This window comes from Homalodisca vitripennis, chromosome X, assembly GCF_021130785.1.
Source record: "Homalodisca vitripennis isolate AUS2020 chromosome X, UT_GWSS_2.1, whole genome shotgun sequence".
Classification (NCBI taxonomy): Eukaryota; Metazoa; Arthropoda; class Insecta; order Hemiptera; family Cicadellidae; genus Homalodisca; species Homalodisca vitripennis.
This window is the reverse complement of record NC_060215.1, coordinates 40,072,980-40,097,394: the sequence shown is the minus strand read 5'-3', so window position 1 is coordinate 40,097,394 and position 24,415 is coordinate 40,072,980. Positions and strand designations below refer to the sequence as shown.

General features: G+C 33.1%; 1 protein-coding gene across 1 annotated transcript in view; it reads right to left on the bottom strand.

Annotated features, from left to right (window-relative positions):
- Positions 1 to 317: 317 nt before the first annotated feature.
- Positions 318 to 24,415, bottom strand: part of LOC124368946 (protein disulfide-isomerase A5) — a 40,466-nt gene continuing 16,368 nt past the window's right edge. The window contains exons 8-12 of the mRNA XM_046826513.1: positions 23,681 to 23,921; positions 20,014 to 20,213; positions 16,763 to 16,895; positions 7,329 to 7,445; positions 318 to 3,140 (exon numbers count right to left, since the gene is read on the bottom strand). Coding sequence (XP_046682469.1) covers positions 2,878 to 3,140; positions 7,329 to 7,445; positions 16,763 to 16,895; positions 20,014 to 20,213; positions 23,681 to 23,921 — 954 coding nt within the window. The 3' untranslated portion in view covers positions 318 to 2,877. The remainder of the gene's footprint in view (positions 3,141 to 7,328; positions 7,446 to 16,762; positions 16,896 to 20,013; positions 20,214 to 23,680; positions 23,922 to 24,415) is intronic.

Genomic DNA, 24,415 nt, shown 5'->3' with positions numbered 1-24,415 from the left:
GCGTTGCGGTAATTCAACCAGGTTAAGCTCTGGAACCATCTTCCTGGATAGGGAACAACAAACGACCAATACCTCTGAAGACGACTAAGCACAGCAGGTTGAAAAAGTTCTTTCTATTCTTTTGTTCAGTATTCTTTCTATTGACCTTACAATACATTTTTGCCTTTTTTTATATTTCCCATATTGTTATAATATATTGTTGTATTATTGTTTTTAATTTATGTATTTTCACACCTATGTATCTTCAAAATATATTATAAAGATACTGCATTACATTTACCTCCTATCAAAAGAGGGAGTTAATAAAAAAGACAAGATTGTTATTTATAAATATTATTCAACATCATATTATCATTTTTAAATGTTTGTACACAAATTTACAACCACTTAATAGTTATTCCCTGTGTTACAGTACAACACTTACAAGTAACGTACAAAAGTGTAAATAGGTTCCCTGTGAGCACACGCTAACAAAAGCAATAATAAATATACAAAGCACCAAACGGCAGTGTTAACAATACAGGAATACAAAATAGACTTAAACTAGATATGATAGGGGTTAAGTTATCACATACAATCACAAATATAGACTAATAACGGGAACAACGTATAGGAGATATCTGAGACTAATGGAAGACAGGTTATCGAGTGAACATCAGAGTATATTACCTGCTAATTCTGTCATCCACTACAAAATCAACAAATACAACTCCGACTGAAATGTGTAAGATGGCATCGCTCTGTTCCTCCTACCATTGCAAGGGAAGTAAGTACTGCAAGAAATCTAGAATTTACTATTAAAATTAATCTTGTTCTAATGACATTTAAGGCTTGTACAAAATATAACATTTACCTCCTATCTTAATTAGTTACTAAAAAGGCACTTAATTTCTGTAACAAATCTCATAGAAGATTTAATGAGATTAATATGATGCTTTGTTACATTGTTCAATCGCATTTAATGTCAACTTGTCATGAAATGGATTAGTTAATTATCCTAATAAATAAACATCTGTGAGCTACAAAATAGTCCTGAACATTTTAACAAGAATATACACTTCCACAAGGTATTTTAAAGTATCTTACTTTTTGGGAAGATACAAAATGTAATGCCTAATGTTGCAACACACACTGTACATTTTATATATTAAAGATAACAGGCAAAGATGTTTTAAAATTTATGGACATTACCAAAAATTCCAATGTCAAGGCTATATGGAATTTCCAGCACGATCCAAATTTATTTTATTTTTAATTGTTTATAATTCTTATAAAATATATGAAAATCTAAGTGCAATTAAAGAAAGTAAAAAGATATTTATGCTAAATGAAATTAGACAAATGCATATTAAAACAAATTATATGGTTGGACAAAATTCAGACATTACCACAATTTCCAATATCAAGGCTTTATGGAAATTGTCGTACGGCCCAAATTTTTTATACCCAAAAGGGAAAAAATTTCTTGGAAGGTAAGGATGGCATGGACGAGCAAATTGTACTCAAGTAATAAATTCCCTTTTGAGTGAAATCGGCTGAAACTTTTTAAAATTAAAATACATTACACAACATTTATTTTGGTACAACTGACCTATTAAGACTATAATCATACATGCCTATACTTTAATTTTAAAACTAACACGTTACATTTTATAAGAGATACAATCTAATGCTTTTGCCTGAGAGGTACATACGTTTATGATTTATTACCTAAAATAGTACTATAAAACGGCAATACTTATATTACTTTAAATTTAAAACTTTGTCCTCTCTTTGGCGGTTTACTACACCTGCTATGCAAACATTAGGCTATTACATACTGAAATATAATTTAGATTAATCCAAAACTATTGGAACATATTATCGTAAACACAAACTTTGTTCATTAAATATTATAGTTAGAAACTGTAATTATCTTATTTAAGTACAGATTTTGAAATATTTTCTTGCTGACAAAGACAGCCTGCTGAACAAACAATTGATGCACTGTGTAACATTTATAAAATAGTGTCAAATATGAGGTATAGTTCTAATTTACTATTGAAGTTGGGAAACGTACTGACTAAACCATGTATGAGAGGCAAATTCAGATATCACCACAATTTCCAATATCAAGGCTTTATGGAAATTGTGGAACGACCCAAATTTTATGACAAAAAGCAAAATTATTTCTTGGATAAAGCAAGATGTTAAAGAAAAAAATGTACTCAAGAAATCAAGTTGCTTTAGGCCAAAACCCAATTTAACTGTAATACTAAGCAAAATAAAATAGCAAGTTTTATTATTGACCTACTAAAAATTTGGTTTTGGTACTTTAACAGTAAAAATAAGATTATTAATTTAGTCATTCAAACTACATGGTTTTGGCTGAGAAACGTAATACACTTCTGAAACTAACACTGCAGCATAAGTCAAAATTGTAAGTCTTTGTCAGCAAACTATGTCATATACTTATTTTATATCATACTTCTACATTTGTTATGATTCAACAATAACATTAAACTATTACAGTCAAATTATTATCATTGATAATAAACATAATGTTAAATAATTAATTTAAATAGATCTAAAAGCGAAAATTGTCAGAACACGACCACAGTAAGTGAATAGTTAAATTTAAAAAAGTTTTGTTCACTACAGCACACGTAAACATTCGTATAACATAGTCAGGGAATTGAGTGTACTATTTTACACGAAAATAGTTGCAAAAGTGTACAAATAACAAACCATATACCATCACCAATTAAAAAATACATTGTAAACAATTTTTTTATATTTTCAAAATTTTCAACGTGCATTTGTTTAGAAAGTTTTTTTTTAGTTTTCGGTAGTTTATACTTTCCTCACTTTGAGACAATGTCCTTAATGCACTAATAATTAGAGTTCGTCTTTAGAGAGGTTCTTCAACCTTTTAATAAATTCATGAATAAGATTTGCAACAATTTCTCCTGAGTAGTCGAGGACAAACATGCCATTTCTGAAGTACTTGAAGGTGGGCAGGGTGTCGACCTTAAGTTCAGCTGCTACTGCAGGAGAGGTGTCTACATCACACACAGCCAAGGTGGCTAGGCCTGAGCCGGGGTCGCTCATACGGGCCACTTCACCAAACACAGCTGTGGCACTGTCGCACTTGTTGCATCCTGAAATTATAAACAGTAGCAAGTTATATTTAATCCATAGATATATTAACATTAGCTTATAATGGATCATCAAACTAACTCATTATGAGGGTCACATAATTAAGATTTTACATATATTGAAAACATCAAACGTACGAGGGCTGTTCAGAAAAAAAGAGACATTCTGAAATTAAAAAATTAACAAAGTGAAAGCAAAAACTTGCATCATATACATTTGAAAGCTACATTCTTAATACTTCACTATTACATTTCTCAATGTAATCCCTGTTAAATTTGAGGCATTTATCATAGTGTGACACAAGTGGTTCAATTCAAATTTGGAAACAATCTGACGCCTAAGTGAGATCTTTACCACTGGTAAATGCCGGCATGAAGTTCAGAATCACTGTTGAATCGCTGTATTGTGAGCTAGGATTCATCACTGGCAAGAGATGGTAATCACTTGACACTAGATCTGGGCTGTACGGATGATTGAATATTCCCTATTCAATATCATCTAAGAGCTGTCAGATACGATTGGTTGTAGACAGTTTTTGAGTTCTGTTTTCCTGACAGTTGTTTTATATCTCCGTCAGTAGATAATATTTTTCTGTATTGATTGCCAAGCCTCTTTCAAGGAAATTAACTAGAATCACGTTATTTTTCCAGAAACTGTTGCCTTTATCTTTTTAGATGACAGAGTTTATTTTAGCGTATCTTTACCCTACGTTCTCACTCTCAGTATACAGTATCTGTTTCTGTGCTCTAGTTGATGGTAAAACACTGCTTTGCAGTTTTCAGTGTGTGGTTTTTTTAACACTTAATTCAGTAATGCCTTAATTCTGTTGCCTTTGTTGAATAGTGAATGCTGTCTGTTTCATTATAAGTGTGTATCAACTACTTTGTGGTTAAAAATAACAGCATGTTATATTTTATTGATAAAGAAGAAAATATCCATGTTGAAATAATATAATATACCTATAAATTACAAAACAAAACATTGTAAAAGCAAATATGCTCAAACTACAGGACAGTCCTGAGTATAAAAAATGAAATCTTAGAAAAATTATACACATCAAAATTTCATTTTTATTAAGATTAAATACCAGATCGAAGCTGTCTCAAAATATATTACACATTATTAGTTAAGGTGGGTAAGCCTTTTTCTGATGGTGCCGCAGCGAGTTAGTAAAACCACTGAAAGTGTAATTAAGATGTCATGTTTCAAAAACAAACTCAAATATTTAATTCACTAAGCTTGTCTCCAAGTACATTTGCGTGCCCAATAGAAGGTATATGCACTGACTGACATTAGCCACCAGTTCGAAGATGTCTTTAGGAAATTTGAGTAGTATTCAACTGCTTCAAATGAGTCAAGAGAAATGTCCGATTAGGACTAATTCTTTTTAAGAGAAGTGTAAATAGTAACTTTAAAATTATCGAAGTTTGGCTGTTGTCTATTTCACAGAAAGCAATGTTACTGGTACAAATATTTTCTGAAGGTAAATCAAACTACACACCTCAAAACAATTAAAGGATCACTTTTATTGCGTCTTGTAAAACAAGTATTAATAACAGAAGAATGTTTGAACTTTGCACACTGATAAAGGAACCTCTCGGTAGCAAAGATAAATAATTCTTGTTTATTTCTGACTAATTCAGTAAAATATAAGAGCGATTATTTCGATATTATGTCCAAACAAGAATGAGATAAGGAAAGGTTCAGGCTCAGTTTTCTCACAAGTTGATCTCGTTCAGTCTGGATTAGGCTTCTATAGTTAGCCCTGTGTGTTTTTATTGTTATGGCGGGTGTTAGACGGTTTTTGTCTGAGAGTGATGTCAGTAGAGCTGTTACTTTGATAGAAGTGGGAGTTTCCCAACGAGACGAGGGTAGGCGCTTAGGTGTGAGTCAGTCAGTAATTTCAAGATTATGGAACCGACATCAGGAGCTAGGAACTCTTCGAAGACGCCTAGGACAAGGCCGCTCGAGATCCACCACGCACATAGAAGATCGATTTTTACGAGTTAATGCACTTCGTAATCGATTTTTAACTGCTAGAGAACTTCAAAACGACCTAAGCCAGGTGACTGGAAATCGTGTGTCGGATCAGACTGTTAGAAATCGACTCCGGGAAGCTAGATGAGATCTATGAGATCTGTCCGAGTGCCGAGATTGACTGTGCGTCATAAGAGAGCCAGATTGCAGTTTGCAAAAGACCATAGGCGTTGGCAGCTGAGACAGTGGCGTAAGGTAATGTTCTCAGACGAGTCAAAATTTACAATTTTTGGTAATGATGGCCGCGCTCGAGTGTGGAGAAGAGGAAATGAACGGTTTATTAACTGTTGCCTAGCTCCCAGAGTTTCGTTTGGCGGGGTGGTATAACATATATTAGATGGTATATTAGTGTGGGGTGGTATAACAATTGACGGTCGTACAGACCGTGTCATAATCCGAAACGGTACTTTGACAGCCCAGCGTTATGTGGACAAGGTGTTAGATGTTCATATTCGTCTGAGAGCAGAGCAAGCAGGTCAAAATCTTTTATTTATGCAAGACGGAGCTTGACCACATGCAGCAAGATTGGTCCGTGAGTACCTGGGCGAACACAACATACCACTGCTGGAGTGGCCAGCCTGCAGTCCGGACCTAAACCTGATTGAGCACGTCTGGGACCAACTAGGACGAAGTATCCGGGCCGCCCAAACCAACCCAGGACTTCGGATGAGCTGGAAATGGCGTTACGAGAAGAATGGGAGCGGTTACCTCAAGATGGCCTCAGACGATTCATCAAAACCATGCCACAGCGGTTATATCAGCTAGAGGTGGCAATACAAGGTATTGAAAGTGAGATTCAAAAGACCAGATAATTTCTTATTACATTTGTACTTTAATAAGAGAGTTGTTTTCGTTTTAATTTTGCGGTTTTAAACTTTGATTACTGTTCTAGCCTTAAGTAAAATATCGTATAAAAAAAACATATACAATGTATTTTACTTTCAACACCGACTTTGAAATAAAAAAAAATAAATAATTTTATAAAATTTCTAACCGTTAACCGAGTACATTCTGTTAAAAAAGTGATCCTTTAATTGTTTTGAGGTGTGTATTTATAAACTCCAACTTGATCTGAATGAATTTAAGGGAACAACAGTTGGAGGTTAAAAGTGTTTGTGTCTCTAAATCAGGCTTAGTAAGATAGGTTTAGAATGCAGTTCAAAATACTGGAAGTCAGAAATCCATTGAATTTCATTGTATTATCCACCATCAAGTCTTGTGCGTTAAAAATAAGGTTTTACAAGTGATGCAGGTTGTTGTTAAGACAGTATATTATAAGGTCTCGCCCTTTGAAACATCGTCAGTTTTAGCATTTTCTTTCAGAAATTGTGAGTGAATATCCAGACATGCCTTCATTATGATATGTGTTGGATAAGCAGAGGAAAAGTGATGTAAAGATTTTTTGAACTGCGTCAATCTATTGATATGTTAATGATTTAACAGGCCAAGCCTGTAAAAGAGCTTCCAGATGAACGCTGTCTTTGATAGTTTGCATCTGTAGTAAATTTTACCATTCATCTCAATTTACATGTGAAATTTTTTAGAACAGAAATTTGTTCTTTGAAAATCAGTTGGGAAAGACAATTTGGGACCATTTCGAAACTTGCAAGAGGTTTGTTAGTTTGAAACTCCTATCCGTCTCTGTCATATTTTGTATGTAGTTGATACCATGAAACCAAATTCCATTTTGATGACTGAATAAAACTTAAATTTAGAAACACTGCTTGTATCGTGGCCACAACCACACTGCCTCTTTACAGCTTACCACTCATATAGTGGCCAAGGCCATAGTATGTTTGTAGTCGTAAGGTTCTATAATCCTTCAGGAGCCAAAATTTTCCGGACAGAGTATAAAATTAATGCAAATCCTTGTAAAAACACACAAAACCTTGTCCCCTCGTACCCAACGGGTGATGAAAAATATTTTTTTTGTTTTCATAGTGAAAAATATGAATCAAATTACCTCAAAAAATGTTTTCCTTGCAACTATTATAACACAAATTTGCTTATGGGAAAATTGTAATAACAAATCTAATTCTATATGCCGCAACATATTTACAAATCTTGTATAAAAATTAATTATCACGTTTTTTTCAATTTTATGTTTACAAAATTTTTAAGATTCTCAAAAGATTGCAAAGAACCAAACTTACCTTTGCCAATAAACATGACAAATAGGTGCTTGTGTTCTCCCACAAGTGTTTTAAAGTTGCCATCTGTCAGCTGGAGAAGTTTATCAGATCCAGAATGGTTTGGAACCTCTCGTTTCTCTGAAAATAAACATATTAATTTGTGAAAACTAAACATATGGAGAAAAGTTAGGAAATCAAAAAGGTATTATTTTATAAAGAACTACAGCTAAGAAGCCCTATACAAAACTTGATTTGGGGACCAACAGCTTAAAGATGACTTCTGAACACCAATGAACGAGCACATGGGATGCTTGCAAAGCCAGATCCATCTAAGGAGCAACTATGCTTGTTGTCGTTTGATCCAATTATCTTGTGATAACCATTATATTCACAAGTCTTAAAAACTTAAAAATGCATGTATACTAATAGTAAAAACTAAATTTATAATTAATTATTAGGACTTCATTCTATTCAAAAACTTTTAATTGACTTCATGTAAACAATATTATAAACATTTGTGTTATTACACATGTTTTATAAACATGTTTTTGTTAAATTCAAATAAACTTAAATTCTTAGTAAACTGTGTTTTATTATTGACACCCTACCATTACAATGACCCTGAGACCAACTTAACATTAGTGATCAATTACACAACAATCTTCTCTAACGCAGGAGCAAGTGAAACAGCCCATTACACAATACCCACTTTCTATTATGCTGCACAATGAGAACACCCAAACCACAGCATAAGTATTCACTTGATCTAGCAATTAAATTTTAAATCAAGATTTTTGGTTCGGGAAGTCAATGTTTTAAAGTTGTTGTAATGGAATACTATGTGCAAACCGAATAACTCATTATCAATTCTTTTGAAATTAAAATGCTGAAAATATCACAAGGACTATCCAGAAAGTATATTTCATTTTGATATAAACTAAAAACAAAGTAGTCTACAAGAAAACAATTTTACTATATAGATTTCAAAGTGATATTAAAATACTATTTTTCAACATAGTCACCATATAAATTTGGGCACTTATCATAGCGTGTACTAATTTTGAAATTCCAGCGTTATAAAATTCTGCCGCCTAAGACCAGGTAGTCACACCTTCTCCTAGTTCCACGTCGTCATCAAAGTGCTACGTCACAAGCCAGGTCCTCATTACTGAAAACAGGTGGTAGTTGCTGTGTGCAAGGTCCGGATTGTAAGGTGAATATGGAAACAGCTCCATCCGAGTCTGATTTGCTGTGTGTGGTCAGGCGTTGTCGTGCAAAAACAAAATTCTCAAATTTAACTTTTCTCTGCGCTTGTTTTTGTATTGATCTTCTTAACTTTTGCAAGGTTTCACAATAACTCTCAGAATTTATGACTGTGCCGTCTAAGAAATCAACAAGAAGAACTCCTTTCCTGTCCTAAAAAACAGTTGCCATAATTCTCCGTGCCAACAATGTTAGCATGCATTTCCTTGGATTTTTTGGGAGAGTGTGTGCCCCCACCCCATAAACTTGTAGTTGATTTCACAATTCACGTATTTTAACCAAATCTCATCTCCTGAAATGATTTGATAGAGCAACGAGTCACCATCTTTTTCGTTGTGTCCAAAAATGACAATGAAGCAGCCATTCACTAATTTTTATAGGTATCTGTTAGGATTTTCAGTACACATCTTGTACAAAATACATCGTAACCTACCTTCTGCATAACAATTTAGTGTAACAAAATCCTTGAAATTTCAGGAGAACTAAGTGAGAGTTCTGTTATTGTAATTAGGCGGTCTTCTCATCGACTTCAGAGACAATTTTAAAATGCTTGACCATCCACTTTGTTCGTTATCACGCATATTAGTTTGACCATTTTTAAAACTAATGCACCAATGACACATTCCACTTTCATTAATCACATCATTCCCATAAACTTCACAGAGTTGGCAATAAATCTCAATTGGTTTATTGCGCTTAGTCAACAAAACCGTATTACCGACCGCACTTCACAACTCGCGGGATTTTCAATTGCGTTACACATTTTAAGCTGCTATTGTGAAACAACAATGAGCGGCAGTAACCTCTCACTACCACGGCTAGATAGCCACTTAACGGAGAAACACCCTGACATCAAAATGGCTCTGTCCTCCTGTATCGACTACAGAGCAAAATATAATCTACTTTCTGGATAGAAAGAGTGTCCAAACTTCTTTATTTTGCACTCATCATTCCAAACGAAAAAATGTTATATATACATAAATTGATAAATGTCTCATTTAGCTGCTAGCCGCCATTTTGTATTTGTTATGAACAAATTACTATCTCTAAAACTATTCAAGCTGAAGAAATCAAATTTAGCACATAGGCTTGATTAGATTATTAAAAAAATGGCACATGTTAAACATTTTGAAAGTCAAATAAAAAAGTATATTTATAAAAAATGTACAAGACACCAACTACTTTTGAGAAAAGAAATGTACAAAAAACCTGGTACTTTTTACAACAATTCCAACTGTACCTTATACAACGAAATCCGTCAATGGATAAGCAAGCTCGATCACTATATAAATACGCTTGCACTATGAATGTTTATCTAATTCAGAATCCAGAATCGAGACTAAAATTTTGGTATTTGTATCAGAATTGGAATATAATCATTTTTGTATCAGACCACCCCTAAAAAAAAAACAAAAGAAAGACAAATGCTGTACTGGAGCTACCAAGTTTGATACAAATAAAATACAATAGTATTTCTCTGAGGACCTAGTAGACACCCTCAAGAAATAATACAGAAAGAACATAACACCTAAATTGTTGGGGGATTTTAGTGGGTGAGAGCTCCACTAAGCAACACTCTACTAGGAGAACTGATGGTGTATTAGCATTTTCCCTAACAATAAAATGTATATATATACATATATATATATATATCTTCCTCACAGTTTATTCAACACTTAAGATCTTTGAAAACGCTAAATTTGAAAACATTCAATGCCCTCAACAACACAACACTTTTGATTGTGGAATTTATTTATGTCTGTTTGTTGACTGGCTGTTTAGAGGAATAATTGCAAATAAAGTGTCTTACTTCATCGCCAACTGCTCAAGATTTATGAGGATAAGTGAAAGTGACATTGTTTCTAAACGATCTTGTCTAGCTTATTTGTGTTACAGAGACCAGCACCTGCAATTTAACCCAAGTACAATTCAAAAGTTGTTACTGGGAACAATCAATGAATCAAAGTGTCCAGATGTGAACGATAATAAAACAGGACAAAACCACAGGGATGGAGATGGTCAGTGGAGAACTGTTGGAAAAAGCAATATACATAGGAATAGTGCAAACAATAAATCACTAACTAAATTTGCAATCCCCACATCTAACCAATATGACATTTTGGACAAAATTTATAATAAAAAAGACTCTGTTTCGAACGATGATCCCATTAACGCCACAAACGGGTCTAGCAAAGCTAAAGATATGCAAAAGGGGTCTGCTTCCAATGAAAGTCTGCATAAAAAAAGAAATAAAAGTCTAGAGAAAAGGATAAAAATTGAGTTGTTTGCAGACAGTCAAGGTCGAGAATTACCTGAGATTATTGGCTCCTGCAGTAAGGGTTTGGTGTATGTAAACGGACTAATTACATCTGGTGCCACAGTCGGACAAGTTTACAGTAATGCTAAAAAATCTCACAGTGACCCACTTGTCTTAATAGCAGGATCCAATGACGTTGTCAAAAAATCATTTAAATCGATATATGAGACAATGGAGAGGGATCTCCAAATTCTTAGTGAGGCCAGACCAGTTATAATTACTACGATCCCACCTCCCTATGACATTCAGAAAACTGATCCTATTCAGGATGAAATAGCATTAGCCAATAATTATATAAAGGAAATTGCTGTCAGAATGAAAACTGTTCAACTTATTGATTTGGACGATTTGAAAAAAATCCACTTTTCACGACGGGGTTTACATTTGAATCTTAGGGGCAAGAGAAAATTGGCATTCATGATTATACAGCACCTTACTAATATCAAAACAAAAGTCAATACAAGAAGGGAAATTTTTAAAATCAACTCGATGGCTGACTTTCCCCCCTTGGTGCCTCCGAAGGGAGCTGCAACATGCACTTCACCTTCTGTGCAAAAGTCTCATGAGGTTGGTGAACATCTCAAGCCAATTCATGTTAATGAGCTGAAGATGGAGGATGTAATCCAAAGCTACCGATACAACAAGGAAGTAGCTTTTGCTCATTGTATTTCAGCGGACTTGAACAATATCAGAAGCTTAAGTGCAGGAGTAGCAACAGTGTTCAAAGATCAATTTGGCAAACCAGCACCCTCTGACTGTGTCTCTGACCACCTCTCAATCCAGAGGATAGAAAATGGTGCTACAGTTTATGGTTTAATAACTAAACCCCAATATTATACCAAACCAAATTTAACGGATTACAACTTGGCATTTGAAGAACTTACACAGGACTTTAAGAAAAGAGGTCTAAAGAAATTAATCTGTTCCCCAATGGGGTGTGTCAGGGACAGAATTTCCATTGAACATTTTGCAGCTAATGTGATGAAGTTTCAACAAGCCACGGGATCTCATATACAGATAATAACTTACAACGAAAATTCAAACAACAATTTAAGAAATGGACTTTCACACGCAGACTTTTTGAAGGAGTTGAGACACATCATCAGCATTCATCAGGCATCATTCGACAGGCAGCGAGAAACAAACCAAACATCAGATTTGACTTTGGATGACTCTTCAACCTTGGAAGAGAGAAATGACATTCCACACGCAGGACCAGTGCAGTTGACCACCAGTTCTATATTAAGTGATAGTGGAGAGTCATTAGATCGTTCTAGTGATATCAGTGTTCACTTTGAGGAGGAATTGTCATCTCTTTAAACTCCTCAGTCATTCAAAGCCAGACTACGACTTAAAAAATAATGGTAAAAATAAGAATATAAAAATTTTTCATCAAAATATTCAAAATTTACAATCTAGAATTGTACCTTTACAAATTGTCTTAGATGAAATAGATCCGCATATAATTGTTTTATCTGAACATGACATGAGGTCTCATGATATTGACAGACTTTAACATTACATTACTTTAACATTATTAACAATTACAGAGTAACATCATATTTTTGCAGAGAAAAATCAAATAAGGGAGGAGTAATAATCTTAAGTAAAGAACAAATTGAGTGGACACAGGTGGCAATTCGTCTTCCAAAGGGTTTGTGTGAGGAGAGACAGTTTGAGTTTTGTGCAACATTGTTCCTTTTTAAACATTTTAAGTTTGTTTTAATTGGTCTTTACAGGTCCCCCAGCTCAAATGTTAATGTATTTTTGGATAAATTAAGTTGTCTTATAGATTTAGTTATTAAAAAATATCCATATATTATTTTAGCAGGGGACTTAAATATAAATGTTTTAAAAAATAGTAGCGAACATGTAAAACTTAAAAATATTTTAAAAAGCTTTGATATGAATTATGCAGTAAATTTCCCAACAAGAGTATTCCAAGGGTCTGTATCAGCAATAGATAATTTCTTAACTAGTTTAAAAAAATATCAAATATTAGTAACTGGAGTAATAACTATGCTATCTGACCATGATGGTCAAGTATTAGAAATAGTGAATACATGTAGAAATAATGTAAGAAATAATTGTTTAATAAATATCAAGAGGGATTTTTCAGAAGAAAATATGGTAATGTTCAAAGAACTATTACAGAGGGAAACGTGGCAGACGGGTTTTCTTTCACCTGTGCATGAAAAATTTGGTATATTTTACAGTATATTCATCAACTACTTTAATATATCTTTTCCAAAGAAATGTTTTAAGACAAAAAAAAAAAAAAAAAAAAAAAAAAAAAAAAAAAAAAAAAAAAATGGATAAACCAAGAGTTAAAGGAGGAAAAACAAAATATAATTAAACTAAATAAGAAAGCTCGAGTAACAAATGATTTGAATCTATCTAAACTATGTAAGCACAAAAATAAAATCTACAAAACAAATTTACTGACAGCTAAAAAAGATTTCTTTGATCAAAAAATTAAAAAGTCAAAAAATAAAAATAAAACTACTTGGAATATAATAAATTCAGAAACTGGTGACAAGTTAAAGAGCTTTAACAACATCAAAATTAAAAATAATAACCGAGTAATTGTGAATCCACTGAAAATAAGTAAAATTTTCAATGAATTCTTTACAGGAATGATATCTGCCAATGTAAATACGGCCAATGGCACCTGCATAAACAATAATCTATCGGTCATTAGTGGGCAAAATTTATTTGGTTCTAATTTTGAAAAAAATATTTTATTTAACACAAACAGATGAGATGGAAATCCAAAAGATAATAAACTCTTTTCAAAACAAATTTTCAAGTGGCCATGATGACATCCCAATGACAATCATAAAAACTGTGAATAAACAACTGAGCAAAGTATTAGTACATTTAATAAATTCATCATTTATTTGTGGTATTTTCCCTGATCAACTCAAAATTGCAAAAGTTATCCCAATCTACAAAAAAAATGACCCCTTGGATATTAAAAATTATCGACCAGTATCACTGTTGCCATCACTATCAAAAATTTATGAAAAAGTAGTTTATAGCAGACTTATGCAATTTTTAGAGAATAATGATATTCTGGAGACTATTCAACATGGCTTCAGAAAACAAGAATCAACAATCACAGCAGTGGTAAGCTTTATTGAATCAATTATAGAGGCAATAGACAGAGGAGAAAAAGTACTAGGGTTGTCCAGAAAGTAAAGAACGATTGCGCATCACGGGCGGCGCAGTTCCCCCACCACCGCGGTAGATAGCTTGTTCGTTAGCCACACCTTCTGCCTCAGTGTGAGCTGAGTAGCGGTACCGTGAGGTCACGTTTGCGTCTCCTGTGAAAGTTTAAAATGGCGGCGTTAATTGAACATCCCGCCAAGTGTGAACTGCGTAGTGTGATACGGTTTCTGAATGCACAGAATGTTCGACCTATTGAAATTTATAGGCAAATTAAGGCAGTTTACGGTGACAATGCGATGAACGAGTCATCAGTGAGAAAATGGTGCATTCAATTTAAGGAAGGTCGAACTAATGTGCACGACGAGGAACGAAGTGGAAGGCCGTCACTCGTTACTGACGAGTTGGCAGCGAAAGTTGATGGAAAAATTCAACAAAACCGTCGTTTCACTTTGAGTGGTCTAGTGGAATTTTTTCCACAAATTTCAAGGTCGCTTTTGCACGAAATAGTGACTGAACGTCTTGGTTATCAGAAAATGTGTGCTCGTTGGGTGCCTAAGATTCTTACTGATGTCCACAAGACTAAACGGATGGGAGCAGCTCTTGAGTTTTTGACTCAGTATGACGAAGAAGGTGATGCGTTTCTTGACCGCATCGTAACGGGTGACGAAACTTGGGTTTCCTATCGAACCCTGGAAACAAAGCTCCAGTCAATGGAATGGCATCACTCGAATTCACCAACAAAAAACAGGAAAGAAAAACCAAATTTGAACACCAGGAAATTGATGGCAACAGTTTTTTGGGACCGAAAAAGGCCTAATCCATGTGGAGTTCATGCCGAGAGGCGAAACAATCAACTCAGAGGCCTACATCGAGACCTTGCATCGGCTTCGCCGCGCTATTCAGAACAAACGACGCGGAATGCTGTCGTCGAAAGTGGTGCTGATCCACGACAATGCTCGGCCTCATTGCAGTGCACGAACCAAAGCAGAACTCAATTCTTTCAAATGGCAAATCTTCGGACACCCTCCGTATAGTCCAGATCTGGCTCCGAGTGACTATCACTTGTTTCCAAAGTTGAAAGTGTTTTTAGGCGGAAAAAACTTTTTGGGTGACGAAGACCTCAAAGAAGGAGTAAAAACGTGGCTTCATTCCTTGGCGGCAGAACAGTATAACGTCGGTATAGAAAAACTGGTGCCACGCTACAACAAGTGCCTTGACAGTTCCGGCGATTTTGTAGAAAAATAGAGTAAGTTTATAAGTATTTATAAATAAATTTTCATGCTCTCATCTTTTGTTTTTATTGACTTATAACAAAACGTTCTTTACTTTCTGGACGACCCTCGTAATAGGAATTTTTATGGACCTGTCTAAAGCATTTGACAGTGTGAATCATTCACTGCTATTGCTGAAGCTGCAAGAGTTGGGTATAAAAAACAATGCATTAAGTTGGTTTGAATCATATCTTTCTAATAGAAAACAATTTGTTCAAATTAACCACATTACTGAAAAAAATTATGTAGTTAAATTTCAATCCAACCTTGAATCAATAAATGTAGGGGTACCGCAAGGCTCCATTTTAGGACCTCTCCTTTTTTTGTGTTATTTAAATAACATAGCAAAATGTTTAAATTTTGAGCCTTATTCAGGACTTTGTCTCTATGCTGACGACTCTAACTTGAAAGTTTCAGGGAAGACAGTAGAAGGGATAGAAGTTACTGACCTCAATCGAATTGGCTTGTATTGAACAATTTTTTCAAAACCACAATTTAACTCTAAATTCTGATAAAACCAAGCTTGTAAATTTTAAAACAAAACAATCCAATCAAATTTTAGATTTAAATATTGAAATTAATGACAGTGTAATTGAGAGGGTTGATCAGATAAAATTTCTAGGATTATTGGTTGATAGTAATTTGTCATGGGATGAACATACTAAATTGGTTTTAAACAAAATAAATTCAGGTCTATTTGCAATTCGAAAGATGTTAAATTTGTGTAGTTTGGAAACTTTAAAATTGATTTATTATTCTCATATCCAGTCTCACATAGCCTATGGCATTTGTGTATATGGAACAACAAAAATGGAAAACCTCACGGAAATATTGAAAGTCCAAAAAAGAGCAGTCAGAGTCATGTTACATCTGAATTTTAATGATTCTGTCAAAGAAAAGTTCAAAGAATTAAAAATATTGACCGTTTATGGGCTATTTATTTATGAGTGCATAATGTTCCTAAGATACAACCCACTAAGGGATCAACATTATTTTATTCACTCGTACAATACACGACACAAAAATGAGTCTAATTTTCCGTCTGGAGTTCTACAAAAACAAAACAACATTTGCAGGAAATAAATTTTTGAAAAAGTTACCAGAAGAAATTAAAAAAGAGGACAATTGTAATATATTTAAGAAAAAGTTAAAAGCATTTTTGACAGGTTTAGCTTTGTACTCTATAGAGGAATTTGAAAAGGGTATTTTTTAATAATAACAATTGATTTTTAGATTTAGTTTTGGATGTAGTCTTTATTTTATATTATTGAAACTTGACACTATTCTAATGTAAGAAATGTACTATATGTTTTTGAATAAAGAATATTTGACTATTGACTATTGACTATTGCATTAACAAAAGAAATTCACAGACAGTCGAAAATTGTAAGTACTACAAATAACTTTTACACCTTTTAAATATAACTATTTACCTGTTTTTTTATTCTCTGAAACTGGCTTCTGTTCCTTGGCAACTGAAGCCTGGGTGGAAGACTGTTCACTGTTTCCTGTCTGAACCCCCGAGTCTCTTTCTAAGTTCTTCAAAAAATTTACAAAATCTGCAGCCTAAAACGATACAAAATTATTCATGTGTTATGTTGAAATGTTGGTATTTTTGTTTTGCCTTAGCTAAAAAATCATCTAGTATATTGTTTTAAATTCATTTTGGTGATAAATACAACAACTGTTACATTCAGTCTCCTAGCAAGTGTTTGCAAGTATTCTCTCCATTTTAAATTCTGATTAACAATACAGAATTATTTTTAAGTCCTAAAATTATGTACATTCTGATAAAATTTCTCTCTAATTCAATTTTAATTCTTGATTGTTTTTATTTTGAGTTGTTTTAAAATGAAGAAGTTGTGTTTTCTTACTATTTAACTTAAAAGATCACATGTACTTTAAAGCATTGTTATAGTTCAATAAGAGTGTTTTATTGATTCTTTAAGTTCAGAACAATTTTGAGCTTTGATAATAACTGTGGTATCATCTGCATAAATAGTAAGTCTAAAATTAATGTTTCTTGTTTTGAGGAACCCCTCAAGTTACTGTACACCAATTTGATATAAACTTGACATTAACTTTAATCACTATTGTTCAATGACATCTATCAGTAACGTAAGAATAGAACCAATTAACAGAAGAAAAAAATCTACAGTATTTAGATTTTTCTAACAATATTTGGTGGTATACACAATCAAAAGGCTTGGATAGGTCACAGAACACACCAGCTGTACTCTGTGACTCATCCAAACCCCCAAGCAACATCATCCATAAAATTTGAAATCACTTGCGTGGTACTATGACCTCTTCTAAAGCCATACTGTTTTTCCGAGAAGATGTTATTATTCTTAAAAAAAAAAAAAATGATAAAAGTTGAGCACTAACAATTATTTCAAAAAGTTTGGAAAAAAGTAAAACTGACACAGGTCGATAATTTTCAGGGCAACGTTTTCTTCTTTTCTTGAATAACGGTAATTTCTGCATATTTCAATTGATATGGAAAAACTCCACTCATCAGAGATTGATTAATTATGAAACAGAGTGGTTCAGACAGTATGTCACCTGCTTTTCGTAATAAATCCAAGGGTACTTCATCCCATCCTGATGATTTCTTGTTTTTAAAATATTTAACCATTTTATTATTGTTTTTAATGTAAAGAGGCTCCAAAATAAACTTAGATATTTTGAATATTTACATTCTCCAAATACTGAATTTCACTAGTCCCATCACTAGAAACATTTATATTTTTATATGTATCTACAAAGTTGTGATTAAAGTAATCAGTTATTACATGGCCATTTGTGATTACTCTGTCCATATAGTGAAGGTCAGGAAATGATTTCACAGGGTTTCTAATTCCGAGCTCTAACTTCACAATCGACCAGACTGCCTTACTTCTATTGTCTGCATTTTCAATAAAATCACAATTTGCTAACTTTTTAGCTCTTTTACAAACAGATTTAAAAATCTTTTAGTAAGTTTTGACAAATAAAATAAAGCCCTGATAATTACAACATTTGGCTAATTTACTTAACTTTCTTTTACTTGCACTTGATATCATAATCCCCAAAGTGGTCCAATTTTGTTTAGTACTCCTGTGATTTATTTTCATTGTACACAACTTGAGAAGAAAGCAGTACTTAAAAACTAATTTAAATTTTGACATAAAATATTTAAATTTAGCTGAATATTGTTTTCTTTAATTAAATTCCAAGTATTTTTACTAAGTGCGTTTAAAAAGTTGAGTATGTTACGTTCTAAAAATATTATTTTTTTCAAACAGTTACTTTGAACTTTGTAATTTTTATCTTTCAAATCAATAGTAATAAAGAGACATCTGTGATCAGACAGGCCCAGGTATAAATTTAGTGAAATTTGATCATGGTCTACAGATCTTTATTTTAAACAATATTGTAATTTTTTCTGGTAGGCTAAATTTAAAAAAACCCATACAGTCTAAAGATTTAAAACATCGTCTTTTGCAACTGAGCTTAAAAATGATAATTGCACCTGAGATATAAATAAATTTATAGATATAATGCCTACTGAAGCAACAAAAAAAAAACGTTTTAAATCTACATATAAAGATTACATTTTCTCCATATCTATGGCTTTAGAGCACAAAACTTGGCACAAATATTCTTTATAGGTTCTAAATGCATACTAAGGTATGATTTTGAAAAATTTAGCCAGTAAATGTGGTAAGTACGAAAAACTAAGTTGATGTTATGCATTTTCCAATTTGAAGATAGGACTGGCCTACCATGAAATTTTACTTCGCCTTATGAAATATGACATATTTACTTTACTTTTACCTACCATTCTTTACACACACTAACTTGAAATTTGGCATAAGTATGCCTCATGACTTAAATAGAAAAACTATACCATTTCCATACAGATCAAATAAACAAAGAGGTTTAAATAGGGTTGCAACCCTATAACAGCTGTAGAAAGATGAAATTTCATACACACACGTCTCATGAATATATCATGCATAAATCTTAAATAATGGTTAAGTCCAGAGCACTTAGGATGAACCTGTCTTAAATATCCGCTCTATGTACATATTCAGTCCAACAAAAAATTTGAGACGACCATCAATAGGAAAATGGAGAGAGGTGGGGAATTTCATAAGAGACATGTGGTAACTATGAAAGGTTTGTCAACAACTACAGTTCTATGATGAGTTACAGGCTGTCTTATGAAGCAGAGTGAGTGCTTCTTGTTCTTTCATGACAAATAAAATTAAAATCAATTGCAAAATATTTTGGAAATCCTGTTTAAAATAGAAAAAATAAAATTAAAATTGTAATTGATGACTGATTTTCAAGTTTTAACACTGTGGCTTCTCTATCGTATGATATCATGTGGTCATTCACTGCTGTGTTCTAATGAACAATTTTAAAAAGCTGTTGTAATACATACTTTATATGGTGTACATTCAAAGTTTAATGGGTTGTAAAATACAAGGCAAAATGTTGATTAAAGACAGATTAGTAGTTTGAATAATTGTTTAAACGGTATGAGGTTTTTCACAAAAGGAATATTGATACTTTAATTGCTTTCTCAGTCTCACAACTAAATCATAATTTTACAGCCAGGTAGTATAGGAAAGAATTTGACAGTCTCAGAAAGACTTAGGTCTTCAAAAATTAAAAATAGTACAAACTTACTAACCTTTCTTCCGCCATCATAACCAGAAGATTCTTTTTGATATTTGAAGTACTTGAACGTTGGATAGCCTTTGACATCATACAGCTTACAAACTGCTGGGTTGTCAACGCAATTCACTGCAGCTAAAACCATCCGAGGTTCTTCCTTCAACTGTTCAGCGGCCATTTCAAATTCCGGTTTTGCAGCCTTACAGTGGCCACACCCTATAAGAAAATTTTAAATAATTATATGCTCACAATACATAGCACACCCGATAGATTTGAGATATTTTAAATTTTTAAAATGAATACAATAATATGCCTCCTGATTAACCCTAGAGCTGGCATGAAACGAATTTTCGTCGCCAAAGGCCCGTCCGATTTGGCAACAACGAATATTCGTCGCCAAAGTAGACATGTACAGTTATTGAAATTGTAGGTAATTAAGGTCATATAAATGATTTTTATTTTATATATTCTGGAAAAGCAATAACTATAGTACCGATTTACTGTTCTTACTTCGATTATTGTCTTCTTTGTTTACCGTAAAACATTGTTTTTTTTTTGGACAGCTGACGTGAACGTAGTACGGGTCAACCACATTGTTGTGAAACTGTAAACAAGTGCCGGGTTTTGTGTTTGAGTTTACAAATCCAATAGTATTTTTGGTGTTGTTAATATTGTTTTTTTAGCTTTCTTAGGTTATAGTTTTAGTTGTTCAGTATGGGCGAAAACTTTAGAGACCGATCAAATGATCTTAGAGAGCTCGCAGGGCGGGATCTAGTGACGCTGAGTGAAAAATGAAACTTTGTATATATTGTAAATGTGTAAATAAGGTAAGATTAAAATTATTTATTATTCTATTTTATTTTTGTTTTAACTGTCATACTTATATATAAGTATAAATGCAGTCAAGAGATTATGTTTACCCACGAACAATAATATGTATTTAGAAATGTACACATTTTTGAAAATAAGTAAATATGGGTGCTTTTTCATACAAAGCCCTGTAACACAAACGTTTTGAGGTAAAAGTTACAATAATTATATATTTTTGGAATCAGGATAAACTTTCGAATAAGTTATAAATTTACGGATTTTATGTAAAGCTTATTGCTAAGCAGTTACACAACGGAATATTTACAAAAAAATTCCCAAAAAACATTTTTCTTACATTTTGTAAAAAAATAAAAATATGTTTCCATGGAAACAATAATATATTGTTATTATAATGCTCTCCATATAGTTGTGAATACATTGACATATAATAGTTTATATTTGAACTAACAGTTATGAAATATGATACATTATAAGAAACGTCTGCGAGGCTGTTAAAATAGAGCCGCTGGTACAGAGTGACACCATTGCCAGCTCTAGGGTTAATGAGGTTCTTACTCATACTCGGTTTCCCGTTCAGATCACTGTTTAAAATAATTTGGCATTTCATTACAGGGAGCGTTTTTCTTTTTCACACATCACCAAAAGTTATTGTATTTATAAATTTGACATCTTTGCCATGTAAGTTGTATGTTGCTAACATATTTTTGTTCAACACAATAAGAGTAAGATTACCAATTGTAACAATGCAGTGGACGTGTTAAGCCTGGATATCTGGTTATCATTGTTCATGTGGCATCATCAGATATCAGGATAATTTATGTACTGTACACTCAAACATAACTTTTGAAGGGGCGAATTTCATCTGATCTAGCAAATCTTAGAATCTACCAACCAAATGGACTGATCAAGAACAACTCACATCAAGACATGAGCAGTTTACTTTGTACACAACCTGACACCGGCTGAGCGCACAACATAACTGCTAATTCCAACAATAAGTTAAATACCCGGGTTGGGTTATCCCTCTCTCCTAGGGCTAGGGGCGAAGCCTCCCTTCCAAGGTCCTACCCATATGTTTATTGATTGAGTGACGAGTCTTGTAGGCCTCTACTAGTTTCTAACGAACTCTTTCTAGTTACTTTTCCGCTTTGGCAATGGCTCAACAGCAACCACCTATGATGGATTTGGTCACCCGCTCTAAGTGGTAAGCCAATATTCTGGACGTCGGTTTCAATTTAGAACAACTTTTATATCAAGTAACACTTTTTTAAATAAATCTAAGTAAAAAGGCAAGTCACCCTCTTAGAGTGAACTCTGAACTACCCTAATTTGTTACTTCAACAGCTGGTAAGCTAAGAAAAGTCATCCCCATTCCCAGTCAGTAATTTTAGATTACACAGACAACCTTGAATTAAGGATGAATGAATGGATGTCCTATCCCATGCATAATATTAAAAGAGCATAAGCTGTCCCTGATTCGATAACACAATGTTACCACATGGAGAGCTCTCATCATGAATTTATCTACAACTACCAGAAATGACTCACATAAGAGCAAAGTATAATCTACTATGTGGATGATAAATTAATCTAACATAACAGCCGAGGTGTGCTGTGTGACTGTGGCTTCCATTTCCATTAGAAATGCCCTGCTTCTCACAGCAAAAAAGCACTAATGACAAAATCAAAATTCAAAATTCAAAGTAATGATAGGTTTTTTTTTGCTGGTATTTTTTTTTTTTTTTTTTTTTTTTTTTTTTTTTTTTTTATTACAGGAATGCACATTGGTTAGGTACCAGAGTGGCAAAGAGTATACGAGTATATTACATTAGAGTTCTAACTACTCTATATGAGCATGTAAAGAGAAAACAGAACGATTTGTAGAAAAACAAGTCATGAATCCTCCACCAGAACAATACTCCAGCCCACAATACTTTGTCAGTGAAGACGTTTTTAGCATTACAAAATCCACATCTTAGACCATCCAACCTACTCACCTTCCTTTTATTCACTAAGTCAAGTCAGCTGAAATGAACAAGATTTGAGATTGTTGAAGCAGTAAAAGAAAAAGGAACGTAACTATTGAATTGGTTTATTGAAAATGACGCAGCATTGCTATAAACATTAGCAATATTCGTATTGAGCGAACGTGTAAAGACCGAGAAGGAGATAACATCAAATTGTAAATATTTGTAAGTAAAATTTGTTTTCAGCTCCAGTCCGATTTTTTTCTCTTGTTAGATTTTTTAATGTATAATTTTTAATGCTTCTAACCATTGTCAACAAGTAAAAAGTAATCAAAATTAATGGAGACATTTTTGATAGATTAGAAATTACCAGTTTTATTAAAGTTATTCACAATTACATTAATATTTATTAGTTCACTTGATTTATAAATAGTTATTCTGAAAGTCAAAAAGACGTTTCTAATAGTACTATTCTTGATTGTGTACTGCCAAAATTCCTGATCTAGTCAATTCCAAATCTAGTCAAATTCGTAATGATTATCCCATTGTTCGCCATCGTACAACGGAATTACATTCAGAGAAGTCGACTGTCTCCAGTAATGTTTGTCTAAATAAACATTTGACATAATTATTATGTTTTGTACATAAATCTTGATTGTATTTTTTTAAATTAGCATTAGATTTAGGCGTAAGCTGAAACTAAGTTATAACATTTAAAATTGCAGTATGTTTAATATGTGAAGAGCACTTGATGGCTAGTTATAGACAAATCTTTTACTTTCATATTTAGATTCCGGTGGGAAGAAGTACAAGGCGATGTGGATGCAAGGTCACCAAACGCAATTAATACTGTTACAAAGGCAATAACAATTGTTAAATACTTACAGGGAGCGTAAAACATGACAAGGGCATGCCTCTTTGATCGTAATTGGCTCTTGAAGTTATCCTCAGTGAGGTGAACCACCTCAGATGGTACGTCTGCCCACGCAGGCTCTGGTGGTGGTGCAGGCGGTGGCTCCTTGGGATCTCGCAGAAACTCTATCACCTTCTTTGAGTCTCTCAAGTTCGGAGTGTCAAACACAAACTCTCCATCTTTGAAGTACTTTATGGTGGGAAACCCCTTAACCTGGAATATGATAATATGGACAGTTAAATTAATTATTTTATGGTACTAAATAATTAATTATTACGGTTTTCAGACCACTAGAAAAATGTTTAGTAAATCATTGTTTACAAATCAATGTTTATATGTTTATATGTTATATCAATGTTTATAAATCAATGTTTACAAATCTCCACTCAACCATCAAAGATTAATTACCATTATGAATTATGACCATTTTTTTTAAAATTTATCGTTAATAAACAAAGAAAGTACTGCTTTAAGAATGTTTTGTGTTAAAGTACATGCTCCAGTTTTTGCACAAATTCGGTCGATTTTGTGAGTGTAATAAATGATTTTAAAAGTTTTATTCTTTTGATAAGATGTGATCTTTGTGTTTTTTGATGTGATCTTTAGTCACAGCTAAAATAGACAACTATTACAGATGATGTTGTCTAATTCATTGTTTCATGTATCGATTCATCTATTTCATAAATGTTTACTATGAATAAGCTCAA